Source organism: Aricia agestis, chromosome 1 (genome assembly GCF_905147365.1).
Source record: "Aricia agestis chromosome 1, ilAriAges1.1, whole genome shotgun sequence".
Taxonomy (NCBI): domain Eukaryota; kingdom Metazoa; phylum Arthropoda; class Insecta; order Lepidoptera; family Lycaenidae; genus Aricia; species Aricia agestis.
Window position 1 is genome coordinate 26,667,427 of NC_056406.1, and position 13,330 is coordinate 26,680,756.

Genomic DNA, 13,330 nt, shown 5'->3' on the forward strand with positions numbered 1-13,330 from the left:
GTTTTTAATGTCTTTTTCTACCTTGTACTTTCACAAACGCCTAAATTGCAAAGTTTTCACCACCGAAAACAAAAGTCTTTCCTTTTTACGTCACCGAACTACTGACACTGGCTATTCCATAGACTTATTTATATACTGTCGTAGGCATCCTCAAGGGAGGCCATTAGTAAAGAAGAAGAAGAACTTATGTGTCAAATTAGATTGTTGTAATTTGTAAACAATTTGAAAAGTAAAAAAACTACTAAAAGTAGATCATAGATGGTTTAAAAGATAAAAGTGTTCACATATTAAATAAACGTGTGTCCAATTTAGATGACTCTCGGGCGTAAATATCAGAATTCTTCCGGGTAAATGGCTTTATTATCCTTGCCTTGTGTGGGATCAACTGTTTAACCATGCATGAAAGGGGTAAAGGTATTAATAAAGTGCTGAAAGATTGATTTTCTCCTATTTATAGGAATGCAGGGGAGGCTCGTAAGGTCTATGCTAACCAGTCGAATGTTGGGACTCTGTCAGGGTGCTCATCTTCTGTAAGTTTGTAGCTATTGTAGAATAAGTAGATAATGCTATTTTAAGTATGCATACTAACTCTTAACATTTGAAGCAATATAATTACTTCTTGTAATTACCTACAATTTCACTTTTTAACTTGCTCCTTTACTAGCGGTTGTGTATAAAAATACTTTACATACAAAATATGTTATAATAAAATCCAGTTATGCATGTGTAATGTATGAAATCATCAACAATATTCCTAATAAGACAAGTCAGCTAGTAAGCGAATGTATTATAAGGTTCTAGACTTTTAAAGGTACAGTTGTATTTTTTAGAAACTCTTCGGAAATAGAAAAACTATGGGAAATAAAGTACAGTTACCATCAGATCAGATTTTTTGCCTGTTAACCATGTTTTGAAGTTTATTATTAAGAAATCAGGTTCAACCAAGGATTTACATCAAATTTTTATTTAAAAAAGTTTTTATAGTACAGTCATTACTCATTACATTATATAAAGAATAATTGGCATCATTAAAATGTTGTTACAGCTTTCACTGTCCGAAATGATTGAGCCACCCGACTATGAGCAGATGTGTGAGCATGTCATGGGGGAGGGGGACCCCCTGGCTTACCCAGAGAATGACTTCGAGGTGCTCACCATCCCCCGACGCATCAGAACTATCAACCACATTCTACCCGATGAAGACTTGTAAGTTAGAATTTTACAGATAATTTGTAACTTATAAAACTATCCAGTTAATGTATGTGAATGTTTGTTCATATTGTGAACTAAGGCACTTAAGTGACTATGATAAGATATTGAGAATGCAAAATTGTATTCTCAACAGTGCAGAATTTACAATTTTTATGAGTGTAGGCCATTTGAAATCTGTTGGCCCCCTAGGATGCTGCCTCCATACAGCCTTTTTATAAATCCAGGACTGATTCTCAATATCTACTATAATTGGTTTTGATTAGATTTATACGATTTTATTTTTCTGTAATATGATTGCTGATGTTTTTTTTGTACATAGTTTGTGTCTAAATAAAGAAAGAATTTCAAGGAAACCCTCTATCGTTCTTACCATTATCAAGAAATAATATATTTTTGTAACCTTTGCAGAAGTAAAGCTCCAATGTTTGTCCGTGACTGCATCAGCAGTTATACCTCCGACTTTACTGTGGTAGAATACAAGTATCGTGCACACTCCGGCTCGGCCATCGGTCGGGAGAGGCTAAGTGAGAGAATTGAGAAGCTGCTGTCAGCCCCGCAGCACCAGTATGAAGTAGACGCTGAGCAGTCTACTTCCACAGAAGAACTTGCTTCCCAAAATGTATTAATTGTTTTCTACTTTTTAACTTGAGATTTCCCTTCTTTGTTCTTTCTTTTGTTGATCATTTTATTTCTTAACCGAAGTTTCTTTTTATTTTGTTAGCATTACAAATGAAACTTGGATTATATTTTTATTGACATTCTTATGCATATTATAAATCTAAAGTGTGTCTATCTGTCTCATGCTAAAACACCTAAAATGATTTTGATAGAATTCAATATAAAAGATACTTGTGTCCAATGTAGTATGTACTATCAGAGAAGTTGATTCCTATGCAAACCGAGGACCTAAGTAGTTTGGTTGCGTTACGTCAAACCCAGCTGACAGTTCACAATTAACATTGAATTGACATATTCAACCAAATAACATTGGTCTGTCAATTGCATAGGAATCAACTTTCTTGATGGTACAATTCTCGTCAACGAAAATGTTAATGTAATGCCATTAACAAATGTTTGTGTTAACAAAATTAAAATGGCATAACCACAGATTTTAGAAGTAAGGCATAACGAAAAAATATTTTTTAACTCTCTAGTTTGAGTCTCAACCGTCAAGCGGGCGACAGTCCGTGGCGTCTATATCCTCATCATCATCGTGCAATGAGACCCTCACGCCTCGCGGCTCGTGGGCCAGCCTGGACCTTCGTAGCTCCTCCTCTGACCCGCTCCTCCCGGATCTGTTTGAGAAGAAACCACCAGATCAAATTGATGCTATTAATGAAGCCAAAAGGTAAGATCCATATTTCCATACTAATATTATAAATGTGAAAGTGTGTCTGTCTGTCTGTTGCCTCTTCACGCCCAAACCGCTAAATTGATTTCGCTGAATTTTGCTGAAATTTGATATGGAGATACTTTGAGTTCCGGGAAAAGACATACTTTATACTTAATATACTTTTTATCCCGAAAAATTGTATGGTTCTTGCGCGATGAATGAATTTTAGCGCAGCGGAGTTGCGGGCGTCAAGTGTGTAAATTGTAATTAACCTTAATTTCGATTGTAAAGAAGGAACTAAGTTCCGTTTTATACCTTTCTTTGTATATTCAAGTTGCTCTTTTTTCAATCCACATAATATTATAATGCTATACACGAAGACACTGACACTCGACAGAGATGTCGACACTAGTGTCGATTGCGTACAAACTACATCTGCAACTAACTGTCGCGGCACCACACATTCCATGTATACACTGAGTGTTCAGTGTCTGGTGTAGCCATGTATACTTACCATAACACAAATGTTGCCCAGGCTGGAGAACCGTCAGGCGGACCTGATGGGTCTGTACGCGCCGTATCTGGACGAGGAGGAGGCCGTGGAGCGGCGGCTGGCGGCCGAGTTGCCCGCGGAGATGCTCGGCCACCGTATACTCGTCGTCTGCCATCAGCTCAAGTTAGTACCTCAGGCACTGAGACTGGTGATAAAATGGACAACTACATGAAGCACATTACCAAACAGATTTCTACATTTTATAAAGAAGATTGTAGTCTTATATTCATTAGGTATACATTGTATATAGTATAAATATGCAAGAATAATTATTTTCAGATCATATTAACCTATACATAATATAATTAATATAAATAACAGAACATTAATTGTATGTGTGAGTGTTTGTTTCACTTTCTGAGTAAAAGTCTAAACAGGGGCCACAGGCAAAGTTATCAAAACTTAAACGGTACTTAAACAGCAAAAATGTTATGTCGAAAAATGTTCTCTTATCATATTTTGTATAAAAGTGCAATTTTTTGACGCAGGATTAACAATTATAAACACCTTGCAGACTCGAGCTCGACGTGGAGCCGTTATTCGCGTCGATGGCCCTCTACGACGCCAAGGAGAAACGCAAGCTTTCCGAGAACTTCTACTTCAACCTGAACTCGGAGTGCACGCGACAGATGCTGTCCGCCCACGTCCCCCACGCTGACCTCTCCACGCTCAGCCGCAGTGCGGTCTTCGACATACACAACCCCACACCGGACATATTCATAGTCGTCCGGGTCGAGAAGGTGCTGCAGGGGGATGTTAACGAATGCGTCGAGCCGTACATCAAAGATGATAAGGTGAATATTACCTCATACACATACTACAAAATATTACATTGGCTCATCATTTCTATCCCATTTATTTACTTTTACACGTGCGCGAAATTTTGTTGCCCGTGTTCAGCAGTCAAGATGTTTAAATCCTCTTATATTTTACTGCATTTGCACTGAAGATTTGATTTCTCGCCCATTGTTTGTAAGGCTATAATTATACTAAATTTATATTATATATTGTAGAACCGTGAGAAAGTCCGCGCGGGGGCGGCGGCGGCGTGCGCGCGGTTAGGGCGGTACCGGATGCCGCTGGCGTGGAGCGCCGTGTCGCTGCTTAGCGTGCTCAGCGGCGCCGGCGACACCCCTCAGGACCCACCCACACCCTCGCCCAACACCAACAGCCTCGGTAAGATGACAAGCGATTACCGCCTCTAATACTGACGACAGAATGTTCAAATCATGCTATCGCTACCTCGATAGTTCGTCTGTGATACGTATGAGGCATACTGTACCAGCCTATTCGAGGAACTATAAGGTCTACAACAAACATGACTAATAAACTTTATTATCTTGTTTATCGTAATATTGCTTTCTATTATCTTATTAAGTACTATTATAATGTTGTTTAAGTTTTTAAACATACAGTTAAACTAAACATGTATATTATTATATCGAACGGAGTATTATGTACCGTAAATAGTTTAAGCTTTGGATTAAGAATTTTGGAAGAAGCCACTTCTTAGCTGAAAATGATTCTGTGGGACATTTTTACGAAACTATCACATTTTATGAGCTAATACTACTCACATAATTTTCGTCTAACAAAAATGATTTTGAAGCGGAAACACTAATAGTAAAGTTCCAGTGAAAAATGCTATCTTTACACAAACGGAGCTGGAGACAAAAAAAATTGTAGTGTATAATTATATCCTTATATTATGCTTAGACCGCAAGGCGTCCGGCGGCAGCCTGGAGGGTCTGCGGCGTCGCGCAGGCGAGGTGGGCGGGTCCCTGTCCCGCAAGGGGTCGGTCGAGCGGCGCGCCCCGCCCGACGACGTGCTCACACACATCGACACCTTCAAACCCATCGCCATTACTGTCACTAGCTTCTTTAAACAGGTAAGGGCCAAACGGCAAATCGTAAAACAAAACTAAAAATTACAAAATTTGTATGCAATTCTGTGTCTCTTATCTTCAGTTTGGTTATAGCGTCACTGTTACCAACTTCTTTTAAGTTGGTAATGTCAATTGAGGTGCGATTTTCGTACAAGAAAATTGTACGAAAATCGCACCTCATACTATGGGTTCTTGGCAACAGTTGTTTTATACAAATTGTAATTTGAAAAATGTAGCACCATTCACAAAATGGTGTTGATGAACAACATAGAATTAGACCCAATATAATAGTTTTTATTTTATATTAGGTTTCTACGGACACGATAGGTCTCGTTATTTTTGAGGCTCAAACGCTCTAGCTAAACTAGCCCATTCTTCCATACCAATACTACAATTGCCAGAGTGTGCCTGTTTGTGTGTTATCTTCACGCCCAAACTGTTAAACTGATCATGCTGAAATTTTGTATGGAGACACTTTGAGTCCCGGGAAATGTACGGTTACCGAGCGATAAACGAATTTTGGCGCAACGGAGTTGTCATCTCGTTCTAAATGTTTTCCCAGTGTGTTCCCAATGTGTTCATAGGAGACGGACAAACTCCGCGACGAGGACCTGTACAAGTTCCTGGCGGAGATCAAGCGGCCGAGCTCGGCGCCCAAGAAGCTCAAGTGCATCCCGGGCACGCTCAAGATCGAGGTGTCGCCTGCGCCCGACGAGATCCGCAACGGACTCACGCCCGAGCTCGCCAAACTGCAGCCCTATGGAGGTGAGGAATTAGGCGTAGGCCACACTAGACGTAGATTAACAGCAGCGAAGGCAAAGGCAAAGCATAAACATATGCAATGCTATGTATGTACTACTAAGTCATAAACAAATATTTTTACTACGAGCTTGTGTAAAACGTAATGAATGCTATGCGGCCACAGACATAGATCTAGATAGATACCGCATGTGTATGTGTACTTCGCGTACCATATCGCACTCCCAAACGACGAGCAATGCTCGTCTTTCGTAAGTCTGTTCTTTAGTCTGCTATCGGAATCGGACGTTAAACGGAATTTTAAAAATGCCTAAATGCTTAATTACGTATTCACCTGTAGAAATTCGAATAGAAACGTTGGCTTAGATAATGGATACATTTCTTATCATCGGTACGTCACAGTAGGTAGGAAAAAAGTGTAGTTTGTACGCATCGGGAGACAACTTTGTTCGACAGGTATATTAAATATTGCGTTTATGAAAGTGGTTTCATAACAAAAGTTGCTTTTAATTGCATGAGTTATCGAATTGTATACAAATATTAAGAAATTTAATTGAAAAATAATCGACTTAAATATCCAACTTTAAAGGCGCATAACAAAAAAATACAAATGCTATCAAGCTGAAATTTTGGGAACACTTATTTTTTACCGTGATTTCTTTATTTTATTAACAAAATTCGCTAATCTTTGACCTTGTCATCATCCCTATTGTCTGTGTATGCGGAAGTACAAGTCACTACATATTCAAAGTATTTTGTATACGGTGCTTAAAAATACGTACATAGTAATAAAAACTATTACTTTGTACTGGTCACTTTCTGTGATTGACGATTTGCATATATATTTTTTTCTGTTTTATTTGCTTGTTTATGAGTTAGTAACATAAATCATGAATTGTTGCTATTTCATATCCTTCAGATGAGAACGTGCGTCCGTGCAAGGAGATCCTGCCATTCCCGGCGGGCGCGGGGGGCGGGGCGGCGCCACACACGCACTACCGCAACCTGCTGTTCCTGAGCGTGCGAGACATCAACCTCACCGCCTACACCGCGCGGGCCGGCTCCGCACGGAACATCACGGTGCGTGCGCGTGACGTCACTGTGCGTGCAGTGCGTGACGTCAGACGGATTTGTTATACGAGGCTGCACGACAATATTACATTTTAAATTTTGAGCACGGTATGTTGTATGTCATGGAGGCGCAGTCGGAGTGCCAAATTTTGTAGAGGATTTTACGTTATTTATTTATTTAACGTTATCTGTTACACGCCTAATCGTGAACGTGTGTGGTGCAGGTCCGAATCCAGCTGATGGCGGGCGAGGAGCAGTCGGCGGCGCTGCCCAATATATTCGGCCGCAGCTCGTGCCCGGAGTTCAGCACAGAGGCCTACACCACAGTGCTCTACCATAACAAGTATGTTCTACAATTTACACTATAGACCGATTGCAAACCAGGTAGAATCGGGATTCATCCGTTGGTTTATCGCTACTTCGGTGTCACTAGCACTCGACAATATTGGTATAAGGCTCTTAATGCGTTTTTGTAAAAACAAGACGGCAATATTTTCAGATACTAGTGAAAAAGGTAATATAAGGTAAGCCGCAATGCGCCAATACATGAATTTCTATCTATTCGACGTACATTGCAATAACGCAATGAAAGATAATAAAGTTATAAACAATAAATACCGATACACTTTAAAATAAATAAAAACAAAGATGGTGATCATAATCGACAGGAACCCGTCGCTATACGACGAGGTGAAGCTGAAGCTGCCGGCGGACCTGGGCGACCACCATCACCTGCTGTTCACGTTCCTGCACGTCGCCTGCCAGCGCAAGCCCGCCGACCACGAGAAGAACGTCGAGACACCTGTCGGATACTCTGTACGTATCACAGACTTCTTGTTTTTTAAAAATTGTGAGGCACTCAGGGACTGCCGGATGCGGATTCGGATGCGTCTGCGACTATGCAAACTCCATGCCGAAGTCTGCTGAACTGAAACGACGTTAGACGATGCACGGCAATGCCGCACGCAATTTCTTCGCGTTCGCCACGCTTAAAGCCCGCGATACGAGGGCTGCCTTTTAAGTTCTGTCGTTTGTAAACTTCCCGCGATCATTGAAAAAGAAGCCATATGAGATTTTAATCTCCTTGTATTTGGATTTCAAAAACAAAAGAAATTATGAAATAGTCTTATTGTATCTTCTATTCAAAGGTGACAAGTCGGTTGTAAAAATGGAAATGTTAAAGGAAAATTTCCGTGCGATAATTTTTTACAACTAACGAAGTTGATTATTGCGACTTCGGCGTTTTGAGGAGATCATTTCTGTACTTAGTGATGCAGGACCATGTCTTCGGATTATAGAACGCTGGTATTTAGAAGTTTAAAGTGGACACCCTAGCCTCAGTGACCAGCCACGTGATGGTCGTCGAAAAACCGTCGTAACGCAAGAGAATATTGAAGCCGTGCAGCAGCTAATCCTCGAAGACCGTCATGTGATATATCGCGAAATAGAGGCATCCATGGGCATTTCAGGGACCACTGTCCAAAAAATCTTGCACGAAAAACTTGGGAGTAAAAATTGTGATTTCTCGTAAGATACCTTGTTTGCTTAGCGACGACCAAAAACAGCCCGTGTTAGTTTTTGTCGCAAAACTCTGCAGCGATTCAACCGAGGAAAGTCAATGCACGTTTATAATTTGCTTAATGGTGACAAGTTTTGGATATATGCTTATGATCCAAATTCTAAGCAGCAGTCTACTATCTGGGTTTTCTAGAATGAGCCAAAATCGACCAAAGTCATGGACTCACAGAGCACTTTAAAAAAAATGTTTGCCTCCATTGTGACGTTAAATGTGTAAAGGTTCAAATATAGTATGTAATACTTATTGACAGTGGTTGCCGCTATGCCGCAACGGCAAGCTGTCTAGCGGCGAGTGGGCGTTGCCGGTGATGTCGGAGGCCCCGCCCCCCAACTACTCGTACATCTTCCCCGACGTCCAGCTGCCCGGCACGCGCTGGATCGACAACCACCGCCCGCTGTTCAACATCGCGCTGGACCCGCACACCACTGTACATCCTCAGGTGAACCATATACCGTATTTATTAATGTGATAAAATTATTATCCGCTTACTAACCTTCATTTTGCCGGTTGACTTCGACCAGACGCGTGTTTTTTTTTTCATGGTCATTGTTGCCAGTCAATGATGACCAATACACAATGCTCTAGGTCTACCGAGAACCAAAAGTAACAGTCTCCCGTAAGAAACCAAGAGTGAAGACTGATAAACTGAACATTATAATACCAATGTAAGATTCTTATTTTCGTTCATAAACGCAGTTTATGTTACTCTACAGGACAGCTTTATAGAGCGGTTTGCGATGGCGTGCGAGGCGGTCATCGAAGGCAACATACCGCCGAGAATCGGACTCGCCAATATGGAATCTGAACTAAGGACAAGGTCAGAGCAAATACATTTTTATCTTTTAAAGTTTTAGCATAAGAAATCTAGCTTTTAAAAATTAATATAAGTCAAAATCAAACACTCTTCTTGTGCATTCCCATGTGTGTACACGAGTCCAGTCAGGTCAGCCAGCTATCAATCCAAACTCTGACCGGATCGATTGATCTCCCACAGATCTGGGGGCCTTAAAGTGTGTTAAATTTTTAGCAGCAAAATGTGACTGCGGTGAAGTCGGCACGCCGCTTATTCTACATAAACAAAAGCAATATAAAATTAAATAAATATATATTTTGTATAGTATGGCGGAGCTGGGGTGCGGGGCGGCGGAGGCGCTGGCGCGCCACCTGCCGGTGCTGGCGGACGCGCTGCTGCGGCTGCTGACGGCGCCGCCCGCGCTCGGCCCGCAGCCGCTCAACATCGCGCAGGACGCCTTCGCCGCGCTCGCGCATCTCTTCGCCACCGTCACCGTAAGTAAAATCAGGAACTAATTAGGCATAAATTATTCCTTAAAGCAAGCTAAGAATTATGTTATATAGTTCCTTATCTTCTGGAGTCTGGATGATACATGCTAATATGAAAGAAAGAGATATCAGATTTTTATTTTTACTTTTTCTAAAAAATTTCAAAATATTAGCTAATATAAAGTGATATTAATGTTATATTTGGAATATATATTGTATTCTTAGGATCAATTCAGACCGCAATGCGACCCGTAGATACATTTCGTAATTTGACAATGATTCTACGTGTGATATTTTCCTAGAACATGAACGAAGGCAGCACGTGCGACGCGCACGGCCGCAGCGGGCTGGTGTCGGCGTACATCACGTACCAGTGCCGCATGCCCCGCCCCAGCGCGCGCGACGCGCACGTCGGCCTGCCGCTGCCGCCTGAAGGTAAAATTGCCGTTACACTAAAATGGATATCTCTAAATAGTATAAAACAAAGTCGCTTTCCGCTGTCTGTATGTATGTGTGTATGTATGCTTAGATCTTTAAAACTACTCAACGGATTTTGATGCGGTTTTTTTTAATAGATTGAGTGTTTCAAGAGGAAGGTTTATATGTATAACATATGCATAATATGGTAGAGAAACACTGATAATTTTAGAGGTTTCTAATGTTATGTCGTAAACAATTTCATTTTTTTGCGTTTATATTGCAAACGCTGGCTAAACCCTACGAGATAGATCAAAATAATGTACTACAGTATTGTACACCTTAATAAGGTAAACAAAAAAGTCCGCGATGGTATATGTCTATTTCTTAGGGATAACTCACAATAGCCATTTTTGTTCTTTACTTTTTACGAAAAATAATGGCTTATTTACGAAGCGATTTTAACAATTTACAACATTAACCCTTATCCAAATAAACATGTTTGGAAGCTAAGACATTAAATGTAGATTATAATTGTCTTTTACACTATACAATTTCGATCAATACTTTAGAAGTTTTCAAACGTATAAACTTACGCGGTATCAAAAAATATGTCGCGCGGCGGCGGCCGAGGGACATAGCGGTTACGGCGGAACTGGCCGGGGGCTCTCATAAGCTTCGGGCTTATGTTATTGTAGTAGATAGTGTATTTCGTCATTGTGTGGTTGTGCAGACGGTAACGCAGAGGAGCAACCACAGCGCTTTCTTTCAGATATTCATTGTTTCTGGTTCTTTGGTTTCTGAATTGTCGATAAAAATATATTTGACTTGGTTAGAAAAACGGACTTTTGTTTTTGCTTTGCGATTGGGTTATTTGTTGCTTTGTGGGTATTACTATACGATCATGCCTGGAAGACGTCGTCGTTCGAACATAGGTCGTAGTACAGTGAATGCCAAAAGAGCACGTTCAGCAAGAGATGAAGAATCGTCAACGGAACGTGAGACTCGCCTCAGCCAGAATAGTGATAGAAATCGGATACAGAGAGAAAGAGAATCGTCTGTAGAGCGTGAGGCTCGCCGCAGTCGGAAAAATGATAGAATTCGGATACAGAGAGAAAGAGAATCGTCTGTAGAGCATGAGGCTCGCCTCAGTCGGAAAAATGATAGAATTCGGATACAGAGAGAAAGAGAATCGTCTGTAGAGCGTGAGGCTCGCCTCAGCCAGAATAGTGATAGAAATCGAATACAGAGAGAAAGAGAATCGTCTGTAGAGCGTGAGCCTCGCCTCAGCCAGAATAGTGATAGAAATCGAATACAGAGAGAAAGAGAATCATCTGTAGAGCGTGAGGCTCGCCTCAGCCAGGATAGGGATAGGCATCGAATACAGAGAGCAAGAAAATCATCCGCACAGACACATAGCAACACCGAACAAAACGAACAACCAAAGAGCCACAGACCCGAGAGAGTAACTAATTCATGGGTAAATAAAGAAAATTCTGCCATTTTTTGCGAAACTTTTATCGTTTACGCAGCACAATAGGAAAAATCACCCGATTTTGAAACATTCTTCATTGGTGCTCCGCTTCTATTGGTCTTAGCGTGATAATACATTATAGGCTACATCCTACTAATATTATAAAGGCGAAAGTTTGTTTGGATGTATGGATGTGTGGATGTATGGATGTTTGTTACTCTTTCACGCAAAAACTACTGAACGGATTTTAATGAAACTTTACAATAATATAGCTTATACATCAGAATAACACATAGGCTACAATTTTAACCGACTTTCAAAATGGGGGAGGTGTTATGTTCGTTTTCTTATATTCAACGATTACTCCGCCGTATGTTACCCGATTTTTATATTTACAAAAGTGGTGATCTGATGAAGGATCCATAAGTAATCGAGGGAACTCCTCAAAACTTATAGGGAAACGTGTGGTGACTTCGGTTTCGTGAGAAGTATTCTAAGCTTAAGCTACCAACAAGTAAGATTTTGCACCGAGATATACCTGGTATACCGTGGTTCGGAAGGTGCTGAGAGAGCTCCTGATTCTTTATAGATACAAGTTTGGGAGTTTCGGCGTTGTTTTAAGAACAGGAACCATATGCTACTATGCAAATTACATTCATCATCATCATCATCATCATCATCATCATCACTACCATATTATACCATTTCATAGTCTTTTAGATCGAGACTCGAGTTTGTCAAGCGATAATTTAAAAAAAATATATATTTTATTTCTAAAAATAGTTTGACGATCTCTGTGGTTCAGTGGTGAGCGCGTTGGTAGCTCAAGCCGGAGGCTGCGGGTTCAAATCCCGCCGAAACAAAAAGTTTTCAAAGTTCCTGGGTCATGGATGTGTATTAAATATGTGTATCATATAATAAAAATCTTAAATATATGTATAGTATAAAAGTATTAAATATATTTCCGTTGTCTGGTACCTGTAACACAAGTCCATCAGGTACTTACCACGGGGCCAGACTGACGTGGTGTGAAGCGTCCATAGATAAAAAAAATCTATACCTACCTAATATAATAACATTGAAGAGTATGTTTGCTTGAACGCGTCAATCTCAGGAACTACAGGTCCGATTTAAAAACTTATTTCAGTGTTAGATTGATCATTTATCGAGTAAGACTATAGGCTATATTATATAATATATTATCACGCTAAGACTAATACGACCGAAGAAACTCAGGAAAATGCGGGAAAAAACGGGGAAAATAGTTTTTATGGGAAAATGTACGGTTTCTGTAAAATTCCTAATTTACGCGGGCGAAGCCGCGCGGGACATCTAGTTTATTATATAAGGCTGTTCCAGCATCCTCACTAATATTATGCGACACCGTGTCTGTCTTCACGCCCATACCGGCGAACTAATTTTGATCATATGAGATGAGTGATTTTTTCAGGCATTTTGTATTGATCAAATCGCGTGCGCATTTAACTTGCTCTTGGCCATTTTTGTAAGTATACCTTGTCTAATAATTGTGGTTTATTGACGTACAGCGCTAATTGACGGGTCGTGCAAGATCCTGCACGAAGAGATCGCGCTGCAGTGGGTGGTCGCCAGCGGCACCACCAGGGACCTCGCCATGCACAACTCATGGTAACGGCCATATTTTTCTCGCATAAAAAATACTTCTTTTTTAGGGTTCCGTACCCAAAGGGTAAAAACGGGACCCTATTACTAAGACTTGGTAGTCTGTCCGTCTATCCGTCTGTCT

At 40.7% G+C, this 13,330-nt stretch overlaps 1 protein-coding gene across 3 annotated transcripts in view; it reads left to right on the forward strand.

Annotated features, from left to right (window-relative positions):
* The first annotated feature begins 229 nt into the window (after nucleotides 1–229).
* The window catches only part of LOC121735323 (dedicator of cytokinesis protein 7), a 28,094-nt gene continuing 14,993 nt past the window's right edge, over nucleotides 230–13,330 (forward strand). For 2 of the 3 annotated variants that reach the window (XM_042126150.1, XM_042126229.1), the window contains exons 1-18: nucleotides 230–347; nucleotides 458–530; nucleotides 1,046–1,206; nucleotides 1,621–1,831; nucleotides 2,367–2,560; nucleotides 3,081–3,221; nucleotides 3,613–3,892; nucleotides 4,112–4,274; nucleotides 4,815–4,987; nucleotides 5,569–5,749; nucleotides 6,663–6,823; nucleotides 7,039–7,157; nucleotides 7,483–7,630; nucleotides 8,644–8,832; nucleotides 9,107–9,210; nucleotides 9,512–9,680; nucleotides 9,977–10,109; nucleotides 13,113–13,212. In XM_042126150.1, coding sequence (XP_041982084.1) covers nucleotides 313–347; nucleotides 458–530; nucleotides 1,046–1,206; nucleotides 1,621–1,831; nucleotides 2,367–2,560; nucleotides 3,081–3,221; nucleotides 3,613–3,892; nucleotides 4,112–4,274; nucleotides 4,815–4,987; nucleotides 5,569–5,749; nucleotides 6,663–6,823; nucleotides 7,039–7,157; nucleotides 7,483–7,630; nucleotides 8,644–8,832; nucleotides 9,107–9,210; nucleotides 9,512–9,680; nucleotides 9,977–10,109; nucleotides 13,113–13,212 — 2,735 coding nt within the window. In that variant the 5' untranslated portion in view covers nucleotides 230–312. The remainder of the gene's footprint in view (nucleotides 348–457; nucleotides 531–1,045; nucleotides 1,207–1,620; nucleotides 1,832–2,366; nucleotides 2,561–3,080; nucleotides 3,222–3,612; nucleotides 3,893–4,111; nucleotides 4,275–4,814; nucleotides 4,988–5,568; nucleotides 5,750–6,662; nucleotides 6,824–7,038; nucleotides 7,158–7,482; nucleotides 7,631–8,643; nucleotides 8,833–9,106; nucleotides 9,211–9,511; nucleotides 9,681–9,976; nucleotides 10,110–13,112; nucleotides 13,213–13,330) is intronic. The other variant, XM_042126297.1, reaches the window with a different exon arrangement.